At 55.8% G+C, this 17,418-nt stretch overlaps 9 protein-coding genes across 9 annotated transcripts; 6 read left to right on the top strand and 3 right to left on the bottom strand.

Annotated features, from left to right (window-relative positions):
• Nucleotides 1–516: 516 nt before the first annotated feature.
• On the top strand, nucleotides 517–1,254 carry D7B24_001653 (uncharacterized protein; the record flags this gene model as incomplete). Its single annotated transcript, XM_028635876.1, has 1 exon — nucleotides 517–1,254. One exon carries the CDS (start codon nucleotides 517–519, stop codon nucleotides 1,252–1,254), a length of 738 nt encoding a protein of 245 aa, XP_028491758.1.
• Nucleotides 1,255–1,394: 140 nt separating this feature from the next.
• Nucleotides 1,395–1,929, top strand: D7B24_001652 (uncharacterized protein; the record flags this gene model as incomplete). The annotated part of the gene is made up of 2 exons (XM_028635875.1): nucleotides 1,395–1,858; nucleotides 1,908–1,929. The coding sequence occupies 2 exons, from the start codon at nucleotides 1,395–1,397 to the stop codon at nucleotides 1,927–1,929; spliced, it is 486 nt and encodes a 161-aa protein (XP_028491757.1).
• An 819-nt stretch (nucleotides 1,930–2,748) lies between these two features.
• D7B24_001651 (uncharacterized protein) lies at nucleotides 2,749–3,573 on the top strand (the record flags this gene model as incomplete). The annotated part of the gene is made up of 1 exon (XM_028635874.1): nucleotides 2,749–3,573. One exon carries the CDS (start codon nucleotides 2,749–2,751, stop codon nucleotides 3,571–3,573), a length of 825 nt encoding a protein of 274 aa, XP_028491756.1.
• A 589-nt stretch (nucleotides 3,574–4,162) lies between these two features.
• D7B24_001650 (uncharacterized protein) lies at nucleotides 4,163–6,678 on the top strand (the record flags this gene model as incomplete). The annotated part of the gene is made up of 4 exons (XM_028635873.1): nucleotides 4,163–4,568; nucleotides 4,645–5,246; nucleotides 5,523–5,681; nucleotides 5,737–6,678. 4 exons carry the CDS (start codon nucleotides 4,163–4,165, stop codon nucleotides 6,676–6,678), a joined length of 2,109 nt encoding a protein of 702 aa, XP_028491755.1.
• Nucleotides 6,679–7,316: 638 nt separating this feature from the next.
• On the bottom strand, nucleotides 7,317–8,659 carry D7B24_001649 (uncharacterized protein; the record flags this gene model as incomplete). The annotated part of the gene is made up of 2 exons (XM_028635872.1): nucleotides 7,317–7,601; nucleotides 7,658–8,659. 2 exons carry the CDS (start codon nucleotides 8,657–8,659, stop codon nucleotides 7,317–7,319), a joined length of 1,287 nt encoding a protein of 428 aa, XP_028491754.1.
• A 1,621-nt stretch (nucleotides 8,660–10,280) lies between these two features.
• On the bottom strand, nucleotides 10,281–11,954 carry D7B24_001648 (uncharacterized protein; the record flags this gene model as incomplete). Its single annotated transcript, XM_028635871.1, has 5 exons — nucleotides 10,281–10,452; nucleotides 10,506–11,157; nucleotides 11,213–11,342; nucleotides 11,397–11,540; nucleotides 11,595–11,954. 5 exons carry the CDS (start codon nucleotides 11,952–11,954, stop codon nucleotides 10,281–10,283), a joined length of 1,458 nt encoding a protein of 485 aa, XP_028491753.1.
• An 883-nt stretch (nucleotides 11,955–12,837) lies between these two features.
• TPI1 (triosephosphate isomerase) lies at nucleotides 12,838–13,728 on the top strand (the record flags this gene model as incomplete). Its single annotated transcript, XM_028635870.1, has 3 exons — nucleotides 12,838–12,875; nucleotides 12,963–13,639; nucleotides 13,700–13,728. The coding sequence occupies 3 exons, from the start codon at nucleotides 12,838–12,840 to the stop codon at nucleotides 13,726–13,728; spliced, it is 744 nt and encodes a 247-aa protein (XP_028491752.1).
• Nucleotides 13,729–14,090: 362 nt separating this feature from the next.
• On the bottom strand, nucleotides 14,091–14,621 carry MRPL43 (39S ribosomal protein L43, mitochondrial; the record flags this gene model as incomplete). Its single annotated transcript, XM_028635869.1, has 3 exons — nucleotides 14,091–14,382; nucleotides 14,445–14,527; nucleotides 14,583–14,621. 3 exons carry the CDS (start codon nucleotides 14,619–14,621, stop codon nucleotides 14,091–14,093), a joined length of 414 nt encoding a protein of 137 aa, XP_028491751.1.
• Nucleotides 14,622–15,090: 469 nt separating this feature from the next.
• On the top strand, nucleotides 15,091–16,729 carry D7B24_001645 (uncharacterized protein; the record flags this gene model as incomplete). Its single annotated transcript, XM_028635868.1, has 4 exons — nucleotides 15,091–15,352; nucleotides 15,421–15,548; nucleotides 15,600–15,708; nucleotides 15,969–16,729. 4 exons carry the CDS (start codon nucleotides 15,091–15,093, stop codon nucleotides 16,727–16,729), a joined length of 1,260 nt encoding a protein of 419 aa, XP_028491750.1.
• Between the last annotated feature and the right edge of the window lie 689 nt (nucleotides 16,730–17,418).

Below are 17,418 nucleotides of genomic sequence, written 5' to 3'. Positions count from 1 at the left end.
ACCTAGGGTATATTTTCGGCAAGCTCTGTTGGTGGATTGTAGGAGAAAGGCAGCTTTTGTTTTTGCATCTCATCAGCATCAGCATCAGCATCAGTTGACTTCACTGGCTGCTCTCCTCGCCTTTGAGCGGAGTCTTTGAGTACTGTCGCCAGTGTGACAGCTGCTGCGGGCTGTGCTGGCTTAGGCGTCAGGACCTTCTCTCTAGTTGTGAATGTGGCATCTGCTTTGCGGGCACAAACTGGTACTTTGTCGGGGCGTTCCGGGGCGACGTCGAGGTAGCTCGACAGGCTCCGATCTTGAAGCCGCCTTTATCTTGGTTCCAGCAGCAGGGTCTCCACGAGATAACCCAAAAGAAACAAAAGAATTTCAGACAGTCCCTTGTCGAGACTGTTTTGCTTCCAACACCACCACGTGACGTTGCCTTCTTGTCACGCACCTCAATACCAAGAAGCCTCGCACCACCACACCAGATTGGACACTGAAGGCCGGATGACTACAACGCGCACACCTTCCGCCATGACCAAAACTACCGAGCCTTCCAAGAAGAAGGAGGGAGCCTATCACCAGGTTCATTTTTCGGACGAGGAAGATGAGGCCCGTGCTTCTGGCTCTGGTTCTCTGAGCAACGGCAAGCAGAAGCAGAAGCAGAAGCAGAAGGAGAAGGAGAAGGAGCGTGAAGGAGACGCTCCTTCCTCGTCTGGAAGCGAGAAGCCCGACGAAAAGCATAAAAGCGACTGTGACCGCGTCGGCAACCGAAACAACAACACCAACAAAACTTACCGTCCTGCTCCCATCATCGGCGCCAACCCTACGCACGGCGTCAGCTACGGAACACACTTCTCGACCAACCCTGGCCGCTCAGTTGGCCCTGCTGGCTATATCAACTTCTCTGCCAACCTCAAGAACCCCGGCAGCAACCAGCTTCCGACCATCGATCAGATTCCGCTCAACACCAACCCCGGCCACATCATCCCCGACCCAGCCATGGCCGATTACCAGTTCGGCGGTCCTCGCCCTGCTGGCCCCAGCTACCAGCCCCCCGTTCCTGACACGACCTACGGACCAATGACCCATGTCTACCGCCCTCGGTTTGACAACGGGGCCTACTTTGTCCATGGTCAGAATGTCTGTAACGATCCTTCTTTCTTTGTTCCCCGCACTGTTTTCCCGCCTGCTGGATATCTGGTCGACCGTCCCATCCTTCCCAACAACAGCCCCGCCTACTATCATTACTATGCAAGTCGTCCCATGTAGAGTTTGATGTTCCTGCCAAGTGGTTGAGAGAAATCAGCTCCATGCCTGGTCTTCAATTTTGTCTTGGTCCGATATGGCCTTTTTCTGACATGCCTTCTTTACAGCAGCAGCCCGGTAACGTTACCTATATTGGAACCCAGATGGGCCTTCATCCCCCCATGGTCGTCCCCTTCCAGCCTGGCATGCCCCACAACCCCGGCATGGTCCCCCAGCACATGGTCATGAATGCTCCCATGGTTCAGCCCGGCATGGCTGGCTACCCCGTCATGGGTAACGGCATGGTGATGGGTCCTCCTCACGCAGCCATGGGCTTTGGCGGCGTTGTTGGTGGCGGTGGCGGCCCCCCTGGTGCCCCTCCTCCTAGCATGCTGGTCGCAGGTAACAACCCTCTTCATCTTCCTCCCGACGTTTCTGGCGTCGGTCGTACATCTGGCGAGGTGGCTCTGGAGAACGCCCAGTTCGCTTACGCCAACGGCCTCTATGAGCCCCAGGACTTTAAACCTGCCGATGACGACCCCTCGCGCTACTACCCGGTCCGTGAGGTGGATGGTAACTGGACCCAGCGCAACCGGTATACTATTGACAACCTCGGCGATTGCCGCTGGTACGTCTCTGAGGGCGGCTATTTCTATGCCGTCCGTCTTCCGAACTAGGAACCGATTCTGCATAGCATAAGGTAAGTACGTGTTTGTTTCTTCAATTCCAGCCGTTTGCTCACACTGCTCCAGTTGGGCTAGGCATCTGTTGCTGATGCAAGGCTTGGCTTTACACCCTAGGGTATTCTTGTCCACAATGGTACTTTCAGAGTTCATCTTTTGCAACTGTGTTCTACGCTGACACGGTATTGAAACAGGGATCAGGTTTTGCTTTCGCTTTGGTTTCCTCGTGCGCTGGAGGCGCACTGCACAGTTCTTCGGCGTGATTCCAACCACAGACATGTTCGTTTGCTTGTCAGCCATACTTGATAATAAGACTTGACTGACACCTCAGAGCAGATGCCAGAGGGCCACAGCTCCATCCTCGACTTGCAGATCAGCGTTCAGTCGCCAGTCGGGAAGGTGAATGGGTTCTGGGTAGGGTTTGGAACATGCTCGATGCGAATGAATGATGATTCAAGGATGCAGGCCAGAACGAGATTGACAGAAAATTCACGAAGATATCCCGTGAGAACGTTTTGTGTACCGAAATGCTCGTTGGTGACGAAGCTTGTGACGGTGACGTTGAAATGAGGTTTCGTTTGAGGCTCAAGGTTTGGCGGGGTGGAACGCTAGACCTCGGTAAGTTGGACCCCACCAGATCCGATCATCAACGCCATCGATCAGACCACCATCCTTACTTCATCTTATCTTTTTGATTGAGGTACTTATCATCAGAGTGGGAATTCTTGATCCGTCAAGGTAGCTTCTGTTACAAGATTCTCTGCCCAAAGTCGCAGACCACAGCCAAATCATCCAACCCTTCACAATTACCGAGTCCCAACGTCCAACAGCCAGGATGCTCTTCATTGGCCTTACGGGCTCCATCGCCACGGGCAAATCGACCGTGTCCTCAATTCTCTCCCAACCCCCTTACTCTATCCCTATCATCGATGCCGACCTCCTCGCTCGTGAGGTCGTCGAGCCTGGCACGAGCGGCTACGCCGCCATCGTTTCGCACTTTGCCTCTTCGACATCAGATCTTCTCGTCCCAGCCTCAGAGACCATGCCGGCGCGTGGACCAGACGGCAAGGGCCGTCCCCTTAATCGACCAGCCCTCGGCCGCCGCGTCTTCGGCGACACCCCTGAGCGGCGCGCCGACCGCGCCGTGCTCAACGGAATCGTCCACCCCGCCGTGCGATGGGCCATGTACCGCGCCATTCTGCGCTGCTACCTGCGCGGGAACTGGGCCGTCGTGCTCGACGTGCCGCTGCTCTTCGAGGCGGGAATGGACCGCATGTGCGGCATCGTCACTGTCGTGGCAGTGCGCGACCCGGAGGTGCAGATGGCGCGACTGAGGGCGCGAGACGCGCATCTGAGCGAGGAGGACGCGAGGAACAGAGTCATCAGCCAGGGTGACGTCCGGGAGAAGGCGAGGCGGTGCGAGGCGAGGGGCGAGGGGAAGGGGCTGGTACTCTGGAATGACGGGTCAAGGGAGGAGCTGGAGAAGCAGATCGGCGAAGCCATCAAGGGAATCAAGGCCAAGTCACCCGGGTGGTGGAACTTACTGCTTCTCGGGGCGCCGCCCCTGGCGATCCTCGTCGGGTTGTTCAGGTACTGGCAGAATGGGCGCATCAACAAGCAGTGGCATGAACAGGAGCTGGCAGAAAGGGCAAAGCTGTGAACGAGAAACTAGAGACATAATCGGAGGTCTTGGTCATTTGAGCGCAGCGGTTATATTCAATTGGGAGGCCTTGTCCCTTTTCGTCATTCTCTTTTCTCAATTGTATTCAGTATTGGCGCGTGTTTTCCAATGCAGCTGCCTGACCTTTACGCGAGCTAGTGGCAGCTCGCGGGCGGACAAACCTGCTCCTTCCTGCACTCGATGCCAGAATTGCGTGCCTGCTTTCTTAGATTCTCGAATGAGACGCCATCTGTGTACAGCTATCCAAACGCCCTGGCATTCGGATTTCTTACTCTTCCGCAACACCAGCCCGACACTGAAGCTGTGGATTGCACCTTCAACGTGCCGACAAAACCATGAGAAGCGTTGCATCACATTAGTTCAGGTAAAGTATGAAAAACGTGGCCGAACCCGCTAGGAATACACTCGGCGCATCTCTCTGAGATTCTCTGTGGGATCCTCGCGCTTGGCTGATACATTCAATTTAGGATTCACGGCTTACCATTCGACAGTGGCAGCGACAAAGTCGGGGACCCTAAATCTACAGCATCTTTATCCATCTACACCAGGCTGCTGAAATACTCTGACCATGGTCAAGAAACAGAGAACGCCTACTCTTTGCGAGTGGGCCCTGGGCTTCACCGTTGAGGAGATACACGCTCAGCAGCAGCGTCGTCGACAGAAGCAAGCGAGCCGCGGCAGACAGGAGCGCTTCCGGGTTGAAATTTCCACCGACGACGAGTCTGAGGAAGACACGCTCAAGATCACGTACCCGCGTTCTAGTGGCGCCAAAAAGACCGATACGATGGTGAAGAAGGTCCGATTCGAGAAGGGGCCCGCCAAGTCCGTCATCAGGAAGGGATCCGACTCGGAAGCCTCCGATGCTGAAGGATCCAGATCTAAGAGTAAGACGACTGGGGATTCTGTTAAGAGCTCTGACTCGTCCAAATCTTCTAAGAAGACGTCTGGTGATAAGTCAGCCGACGAGGCTTCAGGTGAGCTGTTTCTAAGCAACCTGCTACATCCTGACGTTTCTGGCAGAGAATACTGCGGATACTGATACCACCTTAGCCAAGAACAGGAAGACCGAAAGAAAAGCCAAGTTGGTCAAAGGAGACGACTCATCTAGCTCCGATGAAGAGACGTTGAATAATAAGAAAATAAAGAACGGGAAGAAGGACAAGTCCAGTTCTGCCGTTGCTGACGACTCGTCCGACTCGGAGAACGCGAAATCCGACAAGAAAAAGCACGATAAAAGGCAAACCAACAGAAAGAATAAACATTCGAAAAGAAGAGTGGGTAGGGAAGACGAAGCAAGCGATGAGAACTCTGACTGCGAAGATGAGTCCCAGAAGAAAAAGATCAGGAAGAAGGGTGAAAAGTCTGACAAGGACCCCAAGCCCAAGGACAAGAAGGACAAGGCTGTGGCTAAGGATAACAATGTCGGACCGATGAGCAAGAAAGATCGAAAGGCCAAGGAGAGAAAGAAGAACGGGCCTTCATCCTTGGCTTCAAGCTTAGAAAAGCTAAGGCCCGAAGGCTTTCCCCAGCCGCATCCACGACTACCCAACCTTATCATGCCAATTCGCGCCGAGGTCCTGCAGGTCGAACACACGATTGAGGGAGCCGAAGATCCTCGACCGAATGCCTACCATAGCGGCGAGCATGGCATTGTGCGTGTCTATCATGGTCCTGCTTATGGCAATCCACACGGCATGTTATACCCGCGGAGAGACCTCACGAGAGCGAACTTGCCAGCCGGTATGCCGCATCCTGCGAGCAACCCCTGGCAACAAGGGTTTCACCAACCCTCTAACCCAGGAGACATGCAATTCAGTGGTCAAGCCCCTTGGAACTCTTTCTCACTTAGCTCACGGCCTGGCGACCCACAGCCCCCTTTCGGCCCTGACGGTGTCGGAGCGGCTCCTGCCCCAACTCCTTGGGTCCAGGATATGTTTGCGGGTAGGAGGGGGTCTCATGGGCCCATAAAGCAAATGTCGCCGCCCTTCATGTCCGGTGCGCTGAATGGCGGCATCCCCTCGATGACAGCTGGGGACAAGGACAGAGCTTGGGACACCAAAACTGGACCGCCGGTTAGCGCTAAGCAGGTGAGTCTCTAACAGAAGTGTTTCCATCTTATCGAAGTGTCCTAATAGCTTTCAGGTATCTCCTTCACTTCCTATAAACATTAACATGTACTCGTATGCGGCTCGACCTGATCCATGGACCAAGGAGGGCCGGGAGAGGTATGCAAATCTGGGCAAAGGCCCGGGGAAGTCCAAGAGCGGCATTCCCCCTGGCACCAAGGACTACTGGGACGGGAGCCTACAAAATAACATGGGCCCTGCCATGTATAATCGCGATGAGGCTCGGCAAGGAAGTACAAACGGCAGCAATAACAGCAACGACCGCTCGAGGGCAAAGCATCAGGACCTATCTTGGGGCCCTACACACATGAAAGCCTTTGCTGACAGGAACGGCCAGGGCAGACCTAATTGGAAGCAGACCGATGGAAATAGTGATATGCGTAATGAAAGCCAGAACGGATCCAACAGAGCCACATGGACTGCGAACAACGATTCATCCCGGGCTGGCGCGAATGGGGGAGAGTGGGCTGCCACCAGCAATGGTCACAGCAACGAAAATGAAGCTGATTGGAACCCCAACTGGGACAATAACACCAACAAGCACTGGGCTACTAGTTCCAACAACTCCAAAGGCTCAAAGACGTCGAATCGCAGCGCGGCGAAACCGCAGGCTGACGACTGGTGTGATTCGAGCAATAACGTCGGCTGCAGCAGCGGCAATTCGAACAAGTCGGGTGGTTCTGGGGGTTCGAAGAAGTCCAGCAAATCGCAGAAATTGACTGCGGCTGCCGAAGATTGGACTAACAATGCCGGCCCAATTGGTGCACCTGGAGATGCCGCTGATTCTGGCCACGTCTGGGGCCCGACAGACGACTGGAGCAAGGGCAACACTGGTGGTGACGACCCTTCGAGCAAGATGCCGGGAGCTTGGGATTCAACGCCCAATAAGGAGCAGAATGGTGGCTTCCCTTGGGGCGATACCACGGCGGCGCAAGCCGTCCCGGACACGCAGTGGTAGTTGACTGCGAGTCGTCAAGGGCGATACCAGGCGCGACGTGCCATCAGGTGGTGATTAGTTTTCTTTTGCCATCGTCTTATTCTCGTACAGTACCCACACTTCTATTGAGGGTTTTTGAACTGCATTGCGTTTTTACAGCTCTGTCACGGCGTTACTTGGCATTTTTAGACGCGCAACTTGGGAGGCAACAAAATCACCATATGGTGACGGTATCACATCGCGGGGAGGCATTCGAGGATGGTCATGGACGTACGGCGAGTGGCACGGAGAAAAAGTTTCAGAAGGCTGCTGGTGGGCATGCCATGTATCTCAGCGGCGCATGATATTCTTCTATTGCGCGTCACGTCTCCGTGAGCAAGGTCATGCCAACCTGGTGGCCCATGTGAGAAACCAGGGGTACACTTTATGGCAGCATCAAACCTTACAAGCATTCAAAAGCAAACTTGCAGAGAAGCAATGATAGAAGTGATGAGATTGTAGAAGCGTATATTGTCAATCTAAGCTACGCCGTTCCAATCCCTTCCACATAAAACTGAGCGGAGTCGCAGCTACAACGCTGAGGCCAAAATCCTTGAGTGGTCTGGAACCAGGCATCAAGGCGAAGATTCTCAAAGGCCGAGAGATATACAGTCGTACATCTACTCGTCGTCCGAGTCCTCCTCCTCGGAAGCCTCCTGGAGCCAAGTGAGGAAGGGCTCGGCGGCCTTGCGGACCTTCTTGGAGGTGGCGAGGTCGACGTACTTCTTGCTGGCCTTGCTACCCCATTTGACGGCGACATCCTCGCTGAGGAGGTCGTGGTTGTAGTAAAGCTGCAGAATCTTGACGACCTTCTCGAGAATATCGGGATGCTCGCCAATGAGAGAGCCGATAAGACGCTCCGTACCACCAAGGAGGGCCTTCTCGTGACGCTCAGAGGTGACAAACTAGACGCAATGTTAGCGTTGTGTCTTGTTAAGGGTACTCAGCGGACGGTACGAACCTGCTTCAGCATGGGAGCACGCTTGGTGATCTGCGCGAGAACGTTCTCGTCAAAGATGGTCTGGACCAGAACCAGGACGGCGCGGTGCTTGCCCTCGATGCCAAGCTCCTTGGCCTTGACAAAGATCTCGATCGAGTCAACCTTGTCCACACTACCCTTCTCCTCAGTCTGTTCGATGATCCAGGCGCCGAGCTGATCGTAGACGGTGTTGCCACCGCCCTCGCCATCCTCATCTTCGTCATCACCGATGTTGAGCTTCTGCTTGAACTCGCCGGGAAGCTGAGCCTGACGGGCCTTGACGGCCTCCTCGCTCATGTCGACGGCCCACTCGTGGTCCTTAACCTCGACCTCCTGCTCGGCATCCTGAGCCTCGTTCTTCAGCCTCTCAAACTCGTCGTCGCTGCCAGCATCAATATCGTCATTGTCGTTGGAGCCGTTCTCGGAACCCTCGCCACCGCTGCCACTGCCGTGGCCGTTGGCGCCGTTCTCCTTGCCACCGTTGGCCTGGGCCTGCTGCTTGGCGCGGCGAGCGGCCTTGCGCTCGGCCTTGTCCTTCTTGCCCTTCTTCGGCTGGTTCTTGAGGATGAAACCGCTGAGCTTGAGGCGGATGTCGACGTCAGTACGCTGACCGCAGGCCTTGCAGTCAAGAATAATGTGGTCATCCTTGATGATGACGTCCGTCTCAGGGTTCTTGCACTTCTTGCAAAGCACGAACTTGCTGATGAAGCCGTCAAGGTGATCCTGCAGCTTGGGGCCATCGTGGGCACCGTTGATGATCCAACGATCGTCGGCGGGGTCAATGTTGGTCTGGGCACCGAGCTCGAAACCAAAGTACTTGATGAGGTAGGCGCCGGGGCGTGCCAGAGACTGGGCGACACTGGTCAGGTTGACAATGACGGTCTTGATGCCATTGCCCTTGCCCTCAATCTTGGTCTGGAGACGCTCCATCTTGTAGCGGTAGAACTGGTCGGCGACATCGCGACGAACGTTGACGAGAGCCATGATTGCGGTAGTGGATATTGTACGGTCGGGACGACGAGTATTGTGGTATAAAGCGGCTCGTTAGGAGAGTGAAGGGGATAGCTGCGTAGGCGGCGTGGGGCGTTGTCTAGAGGTTCGAGTCTTGATGCTGGGAGGCGAAGCTGTTGGTGCTGGCGCTGGATCTTCCTAAGAACATGGAAGACGAGTATTGATCGTTGTTGGTTATGGGCCGAAGCGTGTCGGGGTTTTAAGGAGGAGCAGGAAAGTGGCTTTAGTGCTCAAGAGATCGTATAATGGACATGGGGTATGCTGTGACTGGATCGTCTTTGCTTGTAGGACAACATGAACTCGTTGCTTGGTATGATGGTTCAACCGACAGAGGTACTGATGTTGGGGCTACTGGGCTTCCGTTCTATACGAAACGGATGCAGCTTGGTGGGGAGAAAGTGTCTGATGACGGCGGTTTGGTCGTGCTGATACATAAACAGCTTTGTGCTCTGTGTACCAGGAAAAGGGTCGGTGGTCTGGTGGTGTTGGGAGTGAATGGTGGCGATCGTGGGCTGAGAGCCGGTGGGTGTAGACAGAAGCTGTGTGCTGTTTGGGGGGGTAAGATGGGGGCAGCAGAGTGCTGGAGCGGTGGATCGAGATGTTTTTTGCGCGCAATGCAGGCTTTTGAAGTTGTCGTTGGGTTAGGTTGGCAGCAGGGCACAAGGGAGGGGGTTTAAAGTGGGAGGATTGTGAGCGAAGAGTTTTGAGTGTGGTGGGGAGAGCCAGCAGCAGAGAAAAGAGGAGCCTCAAGAGAAGTGGAAAGCCCGACCTGGAACCTGGAGACGCGACGCTGGCCTGAGGCAGCTTACATAACCCGTGTGGATGCACCATCCATGCCTGCCTGCCTCTTTGGGAGGCCTGACAGTGGTCCACAGTCTCAGGTTGCTGGGAGCCAGGCAGCGAAGACACGGTGCGAGAGGAGTCCCTCAGGCAAACCCCAGCAGTGGGAAGTTGCACCGTACAAGTATGTCCAGACTACCTAGGCACCAGATCTTGGAGCCTGAGCCTAGACCTTCTATACAAGACATCAGGCAAGGATCCGTGGTCCATGTAGCATGCTCACCAAGCGTGTCATTGCTTCTTTTAGCATCGCTTTTTTGAGGCTTTCCTCTTTGGAATGAATGAGATGCAATACTACCGACAGTGGAATTTACAGTACAGTGTCATTCACCATGTAGAGTGAGGCAGACGACAGGTACCTGGTCGATCCCCTTCATCGATGAAGCGAAGCTAATTGACGAAGGCGACATGCCCCGTGCAACCTTCAAGGTTTCCCCGCGAATGTGGCAGGGTGCATATAGCGCCTGGCTTTATAGGCAGGTAGCCCACGTGCCAGCCTTGCTCTGCTGGTTGGCAGGCGCTCTGATCTGGATGGAATTGGCATTGGTATTGCCCATCTCAGTGTCAACCCTGCCGTTTCTCCCACCACCGAAATTGCCCAGGATGACAAGTCCCTGCAGCAGCCAGAAGCCTTTAACAAAGACAAGTCAGTCGTGATAGCCGACTGACTTCTGGGCGCATTCGGCATTGGCAATTACTCATCTGCTGCCCCATCACCATCCCCACCGTACAGCCTTGCACTTGCTTCGCCTTTCTACTCCTCCGAAATGGGTACAAACCGAAGAAGACACTTCTGCCCCACGGGTCGCGAAGAAACAAGCTGGTCCGACATCTCCATTGACTCGGCCGTCATGGAGGGATCCGGCAGCGTCGTGTAGCGCGAGTAAACATCCTTGAGCAGAATCTTCATCTCAGCAAGGGCCAGGCTATATGCATGTCAGTGGAAAGACTCTGTCCTCTGTTGCCTCGAGACACGTACTGTTTCCCGACACAGCCTCGGCCACCGTTGGCAAACGCAAACATGAGTCGTTTTCGCTCCACGTCACCCTCTGCGGCAGTCCATCGCTCGGGATCGAATTTCTCCGGCTCAGGGAATACCTGGCTGTTGATTGTGTGCACAGAGTACGCTTGGCAGCTGACGATGGTGCCTCCGGGCACGAAGTAGCCGTCCACGACCTTTCCGCCCTGCGGCACTCGTCGGGGAAGCGACATGGGGATGGGAGGGAAGCATCGCAAGCCTTCCTGGATCACGGCATCCAGGTAGGGCAGCTTGTCGAAGTCGACATCTGGGTTGTTGCGCAGCTCCTGCTGCAGCTTCTCCTGGCAGTGCATCGACGATGGCTGCGACAGCTGCCACATTAGGAAACAAAGGCCATCGCCCGTTGTGTCGATGCCGGCCGCCATGTGATCGAGACACTCTCCTGCCATGTCCGCCTGGTCTAGGGTGCCGCCGCTCGCTGCCGCCTTTTCGTGCAATCGGCTGAGCAGCGTGAAGGGAGACGGATCGGAGCGTTTGCTCGACTCCATCACGTAGTTGTCTGCCAACGGTGTCTCACGAGGTTTGACGAAGAAGTACAGCACGCGCGCCGCGAGCTTGTGCAACGTCGGATTGTAATGCTCAATGAGGCGGTCTACGATGATTGGTTATCTCCCCACTCAACGAACTGTCATGTCCGGCGGACGTACTCTGCAGGCTGTCGTCGGATGCCACCTGGTGCATCATTTCTTCATCGTGCTTGTCCTGCAGGCAGTTTGTGCCGTACGGGTTGAACAGATGGTGGGTGACACAATCGCATGCATATGCGTGCAGGGACATCTACAGCCGTCAGTTACCACGAGTGACACGAAACTAGGGCACTGCCTTTCATACAAAGATGTCATGACCTCCAGGGCCCGATGAAAGACAGCGATCAAGGAACCTCCGAGACCTCTCCTGGATGCCCGACAATGGCGCCGGCTTGACAACGTTGCTGTTGGCGTACCGATCCGCAATGATCCTCTTTCGTTTGGCATGCTGAGTAGTGTTAGGAGGACATGATTCAGATGTTCCGAAATCTCAAGCACTTACATCTTCCCTCTTCAGTGTCGTGAACATGGTCCTTCGGCCATACACCCTGAAAAGATCGTAGAATTCAGTCTTATCATACCCGCTGCCACCGGAGCCATATATCTCCTTGACAGCGTCGTACGATGTATATGACACCTCGTCAGGTGATACCCGCACTACCGGGCCGTATTTCTGGTGTAGTTGATGAATATACTTGGTCCGGCTCGCCTGAAAAGCGTGCCACTTCAGGACGAGACCGGTGAAGACGGTATACCAGGGACCGGGGATCTTTCGGAGATGGGACGTGAGGCGCTGGGCGAGATAGACAAGCAACAGTGCGCCGCCAGCAGACAGCAGTAGAGCTGGTGATAGGAGCGCCATGACGATAGTTGGTAAGAGATGCTTGAGAGACGAGAGGAAACAAAGATGCTTGACTCACATCGTGGGACTTATACCTCGGGCCTGGCTCTTATCTGGGTTGAGGGGGATGGGGATAATTGTTAGGTAACGGAAAGATAGGCACAGGTAGCTAAGTCAATTGACACAGGCGCAGCAGGTTTATTCATGACCTTGGAACCAGTCTTGATGTTGCAATTTGAAACATTTCAGAAAGACCAGCACAAGACTTAATTACAACCCACATGTCCGACAGTCATTGCCTATCAAACACAATATTCTTTGAACAAACCTAGCCGTTCCTGTTCGAGGTCGCATCCCGCACCGACATGATCAGGACGCTGAAGGGCGCACCGGACATGGCTGATCTACTAGACCATTCGAGGAAACTTCGGGACCTGGATCCGAGTCACGAGGCGAGACGGTGTTGGTCGATGGAAGACGATGTTGACGAGATTCGATCAGTCAGGGCCTTTACCGGGCAAGGACCGGCCCACCGGGAAAGGCCAATGGCACCCAGGACAATATCGGAGCTCAAGGAGCTAAATGGGTGGGTTGGTTGGTGGCAGCCGGGTGGCAGCCGGTGCCAGACCCAGCCCGATTTACCCCTCCACCTCGACTCCTCCCGACATTGCCCTGAGGTAGGCTGTAACAGCGAGTGCCCCGCCATAGCTGCAGCGTGTGCGGAAAGCATGAGCTGACCCTCAACCATCCTACCTTTCCGCTGAGGCTTTTCTCCATTTTGATCTCTCCTTTCGCTCTACCAGCCTGCGTTATTTACACTTTTGTCTCAAAAGTCCAGCATCAGTTCTGCCTCGAGCAAGTCGCATCCTTTCCCACAAATCAGCAAACGTACCAATTGCCCACCATGGCTCGCAAGTTCTTCGTTGGCGGCAACTTCAAGATGTAAGTGCGGGGCTCAACCCTGGAAAGGATAACCATCTGCCGATGCGGGAAGCAAGGAACTAATGGCGGGATCCCTGCGCGCTCCAGGAACGGCACCACGTCGTCCATCAAGGAGATCGTCAAGAACCTCAACGAGGCCAAGCTCGACGCCAACACCGAGGTCGTCATCGCCCCGCCCGCGCTCTACCTGCCCCTCGTCCGCTCCGAGCTCCGCGAGGGCCTCGAGGTCGCCGCCCAGAACGTCTTTGACAAGCCCAACGGCGCCTTCACTGGTGAGATCAGCGTCGCCCAGCTCAAGGACATCGACATCAAGTGGACCATCCTCGGCCACTCGGAGCGCCGCACCATCCTCCGCGAGTCCGACGAGGTCGTTGCCTCCAAGACGAAGTACGCCACCGAGGAGGGCGTCAGCGTCATCTGGTGCTGCGGCGAGAGCCTCGAAGAGCGCGAGGCCGGCACCACCGTCGACGTCGTCAGCAAGCAGCTTGCCGCCCTCAAGGCCAAGATCTCCGACTGGTCCAAGGTTGTCATTGCCTACGAGCCCATCTGGGCCATTGGCACCGGCAAGGTTGCCACCACCGAGCAGGCCCAGGAGGTCCACGCCGCCATCCGCGCCTGGCTCAAGAAGGAGGTCAGCGACAAGGTCGCCGACGAGACCCGCATCCTGTACGGCGGCAGCGTCAGCGAGAAGAACTGCAAGGACCTCGCCAAGGAGGCCGACATTGACGGTTTCCTCGTTGGCGGCGCGAGCCTGAAGCCTGCCTGTACGTTGTGCCTTCCCCCCCTTTTTGATGCAGAGAGTGAAAAGCTGACTTTTTATCTAGTCGTCGAGATCATCAACAGCAAGCAGTAAGCGTTTTGACGCCTCGATGGAGGGGGAATATCTTGGAGATGACGGCATGAAAGATTGAGCAAACCTAGCACTCTTCCTAGCCTGGATATGATAGCCAAAAAAAACCAAAAAAAACCAGTACTTATACCCCACCACTGCTTTGACCGATGCGCTCTCACACAAGAAAATCTCGACGTCATGGTTGTTCGTGGTTGAATTCTCTCAAGGGGTATATCGCCCCCCTATTTGGCGTGCTAGTGTACAAGCATCAACAGAGACGCCGCACTCCGGTGATGCCAATCCAATGATCCCGCTCTTCCTATGCGTACAAGTTACAGCTTTTCCTTTTGCTCATTCCTCTGGTAGCAGCTCTCTCTGCAGCTCTACACCGCCTCGCCGTTGCCGTGATAAGGACTCCAGATGCCTCTGACGCTGGGATTGATACTGGTGACGGGCTTGTTGGCTCTCCGCAGCTTTTCGCCATTGGTGTCTCGCATGGACTCGGCGGCCCTGAGAATGTCCATCGGCTGCATGTTCTTGACGAGAAGGGATCGCGAGTTGCCGTTGATGTAGTGGCCGACGATGGTAGGATGTTTCGCAGGTCGCGGGGAGACGGAGATCTCGATCTGGGGGTGCGCGGCGGCGAATTTGGGGAGCTGAGACTTGATGAAGCCGCTGGATTTGTGGTTAGCAAATTGGTGTTTGGATCGCGAGACCGAGGGGTCTCCTCAACATACTTCATGCCCTTGGAGCTTCCGGCCCAATCGCAAAAGTGGAATTCGAGCTTCTTGCACTGCAAGATGAAGGCGCCGAGGCCGTTCTGGGAAACGTCAGTGGGGTGATTCCTGGTACGAATGTCGCGCATGAGAACCAACCTGGCCCTGTGACACTGTCTTCAGTGCCTTGATCGTCATTGTGTTCTGCCAGGTGTATGAAGCTCGGGGTATTCGATTCGTCTCGTCCTAGGGGACCTTCAGCCTCCGTCGAGAGTCGCGTGAGATTTCTTAGCGTGCTGCCGATCGGTAGAACATCGGGGCAGGATGGGGATGTCGCGACCCGCAATGATGGTATGTGCGGCGGCTGCATATGCAGATAACAGGAGCAGGACGGTCCATTCCTGCGGGCTCGGAGTGACCTGCAGCGGCGTCTCGACAGCTAAATTGGCCTCCTAAACTGTGGAGCTTTGCCGACACGATCGATCTCTGCTGTCTCGACTGCTGCCCTTCAAATTGCAGCACGACGCGACGACCAAAAGTGCCATCACCCCCTCCGCGACCAACTCGTCCCACTGGGAATCGTCATCGCGCGCACGCGCACCTCTTTTCGATTTCATTCAATTCTTGACCTTCGTTTCCTGCCGTACTATGCTCGCCGCTTGTCAACATGACTGACAAGCTCCCACCCAACCTGCTTGCGCTGTTCGCGCCGCGCCCGCCCCTGCGATGGGTTCCGCCCCCCGACCATGCGCCTGAGCAACGACGAACTGCTCCCGTCTCCGGCATCGCTGCCTTCCTCCCCGCGCTCGCCGAGTACAAAGACCAGGATGGCTACGTTCCCACGGAGAGCTGGCTGCAGATGAAAGACCGCAAAAAGCAGGAGCACAAGGCCAAGCTCGAACGGCTCGCGGCCGAAGGCCCTGTTGATTGTAAAGCGAACCTTTCCATAGCTAGGGACATCTCCAAGAGTGCGCATTGCTGACGTGGGGTCCAACAGACAAGCCGAATGAAGACCCCAACATTCGCGGCGACGCCTTCAAGACTCTCATTGTCGCAAGGCTGTCCTACGAGGCGAACGAACAAGACCTCGAGCGAGAGTTTGGTCGTTTCGGCAACATTGAGCGCGTACGTACTGCGCCTTGACTCGAATGACAGCTCTTGCTAACAGATGGCCAGATTCGCATCATCACTGACACGCACGCCCATGAAAAATCCAAGAACAAGAAGAAGAAGCCCCATCGAGGATATGCTTTCGTCGTTTTCGAGCGCGAAAGAGATATGAGAGGTAATATTGCCATTGCAACATGTTCAGCCCATGACGAGGCTCGGCCTCATCCGGCCCCCTTTCCCCCTAAAAGACGCAAGGCCCTCAGGCTCGCCTGCGTCTTCTTTTCCCTCCCTCGAGACTCCCATAGGCCCTCAAGCTTGCCTCGTCTCCAATCATGTTTTCCTACTGTTCCTTCTTGTCTTCCTCTCACCATCCGCGCAAAGGTATGCTGAAGGTAAAGTTGACTGACACAAGCGCTTCGGCGCGCCGGTGAGTAGCTGCTCTAGATTCCTGCGATGGAATTCGAATCAAAGATCGACGTATCAAGGTAGACGTCGAACGCGGCCGCACAGTCAAGGGTTGGAAGCCCCGCCGCTTCGGCGGTGGCCTCGGCGGCCGAGGCTACACGAAGGCCCTCCCTGCTAGGCCCATGGGCGGGCCAGGTGGCTTCGGTGGAGGAGGCTTCAGGGGCGGATTCCGAGGTGGCTTTGACGGCGGTCGCGGTCGTGGAGGTTTCCGCGGCGGCTTTGGCGGCCGCGGCGGTGGGTTCCGTGGTGGAGGTGACTTTGGTGGCGGCCGTGACCGCGGCGGTCCAGGCGGTCCCGGCGGTCCCGGCGGTCCAAATGGTTTCCCCCGTGATGCGCCCCAAGGCCCTGGCCGTGGCGGCTTCGGAGACCGTGATCGCGGTTTCTCCAATGGTGGTGGGTTCGACCGCGGCAGCGGTCGCTCGTTCGATGACCGATCTGGCGGTGGCCCGCGTGATCGTTATGGTGACCGAGACCGCGACAACCGACGCACAGGCAGCAACATGGAGCCCGTTCGGCCCAGAGGTGAGGGCGGCTACCGTGACCGCGACAACAGAGACAGTAGGGACAACAGGGACAGCAGGGACAACAGGGACAACAGGGACAGCAGGGACAGCAGGGACGGCAGAGACAACCGGGACCGAGACTACGACCGCCCGCGCGACGACGACAACAGGAAACGCGGGTACGACGGCGGTGGCTACGAGGACCCACGCAAGCTTCGTCGCTACTAATCAGACACGTGCGGCCCCCATGGATGTCGCGATCCTGCGGTGGGTGCCAGCTCTTCGCCTGCTCACTTCTGTAACCAGAACAGTTTTGGTCGGGGCTCACGCCGCACACGACACACGCTGAGCCACCACCTGCTCCGTCCGCCGTTCATTACCACTCTCCTCCTGTTGCCCTTGCCTGCCAGCAAGGACTACCGCTTCATATCACGGTCCTGCGCCGGCGTCATTCGCTAGGGAGGTATCATTTCTGTCTGTATTTACTAGGTACACTTGATCACGAAGTAGTCACCGAGACTACCAACGATGATCGCTCAGCGCCTCCGGCCCGCAGCAGGTAAGATCAGAGGTAAGGGTCTTCGTGCCTACTGATCTGGAGTTTCAGCGAAGGAGACGAGGATGGGGTAACAACAGAGAAAAGTCATCGACGCAGAGCCCTCGACACGGCCTGATTTTGTTTTGTACGAGTAGTGAACCTCAATTCAGCCGACACGGCTTCTTTAGCTCATTCGGTAGACCGGGGGCCGACATGTCCTAGTCCGTGATCCCCGCCCCCTGCTCTCGCTAGATGTGAGGGCGACACGTAGTTTCGTGTGTACGTCTCCCTACTGTCGTGACAACGAAGGTGATGTTGCAAATTTCTGTTTTTACCAACCAACGCCATAACTCCGCAGTTCGTCATGATGGTATCGCTT

Source organism: Verticillium nonalfalfae, assembly GCF_003724135.2.
Source record: "Verticillium nonalfalfae strain VnAa140/NRRL 66861 chromosome Unknown scaffold_134, whole genome shotgun sequence".
In the NCBI taxonomy this organism is placed as follows: Eukaryota; Fungi; Ascomycota; class Sordariomycetes; order Glomerellales; family Plectosphaerellaceae; genus Verticillium; species Verticillium nonalfalfae.
Note: the sequence above shows the minus strand (reverse complement) of the source record. Positions and strands in the feature narration are given on the sequence as shown.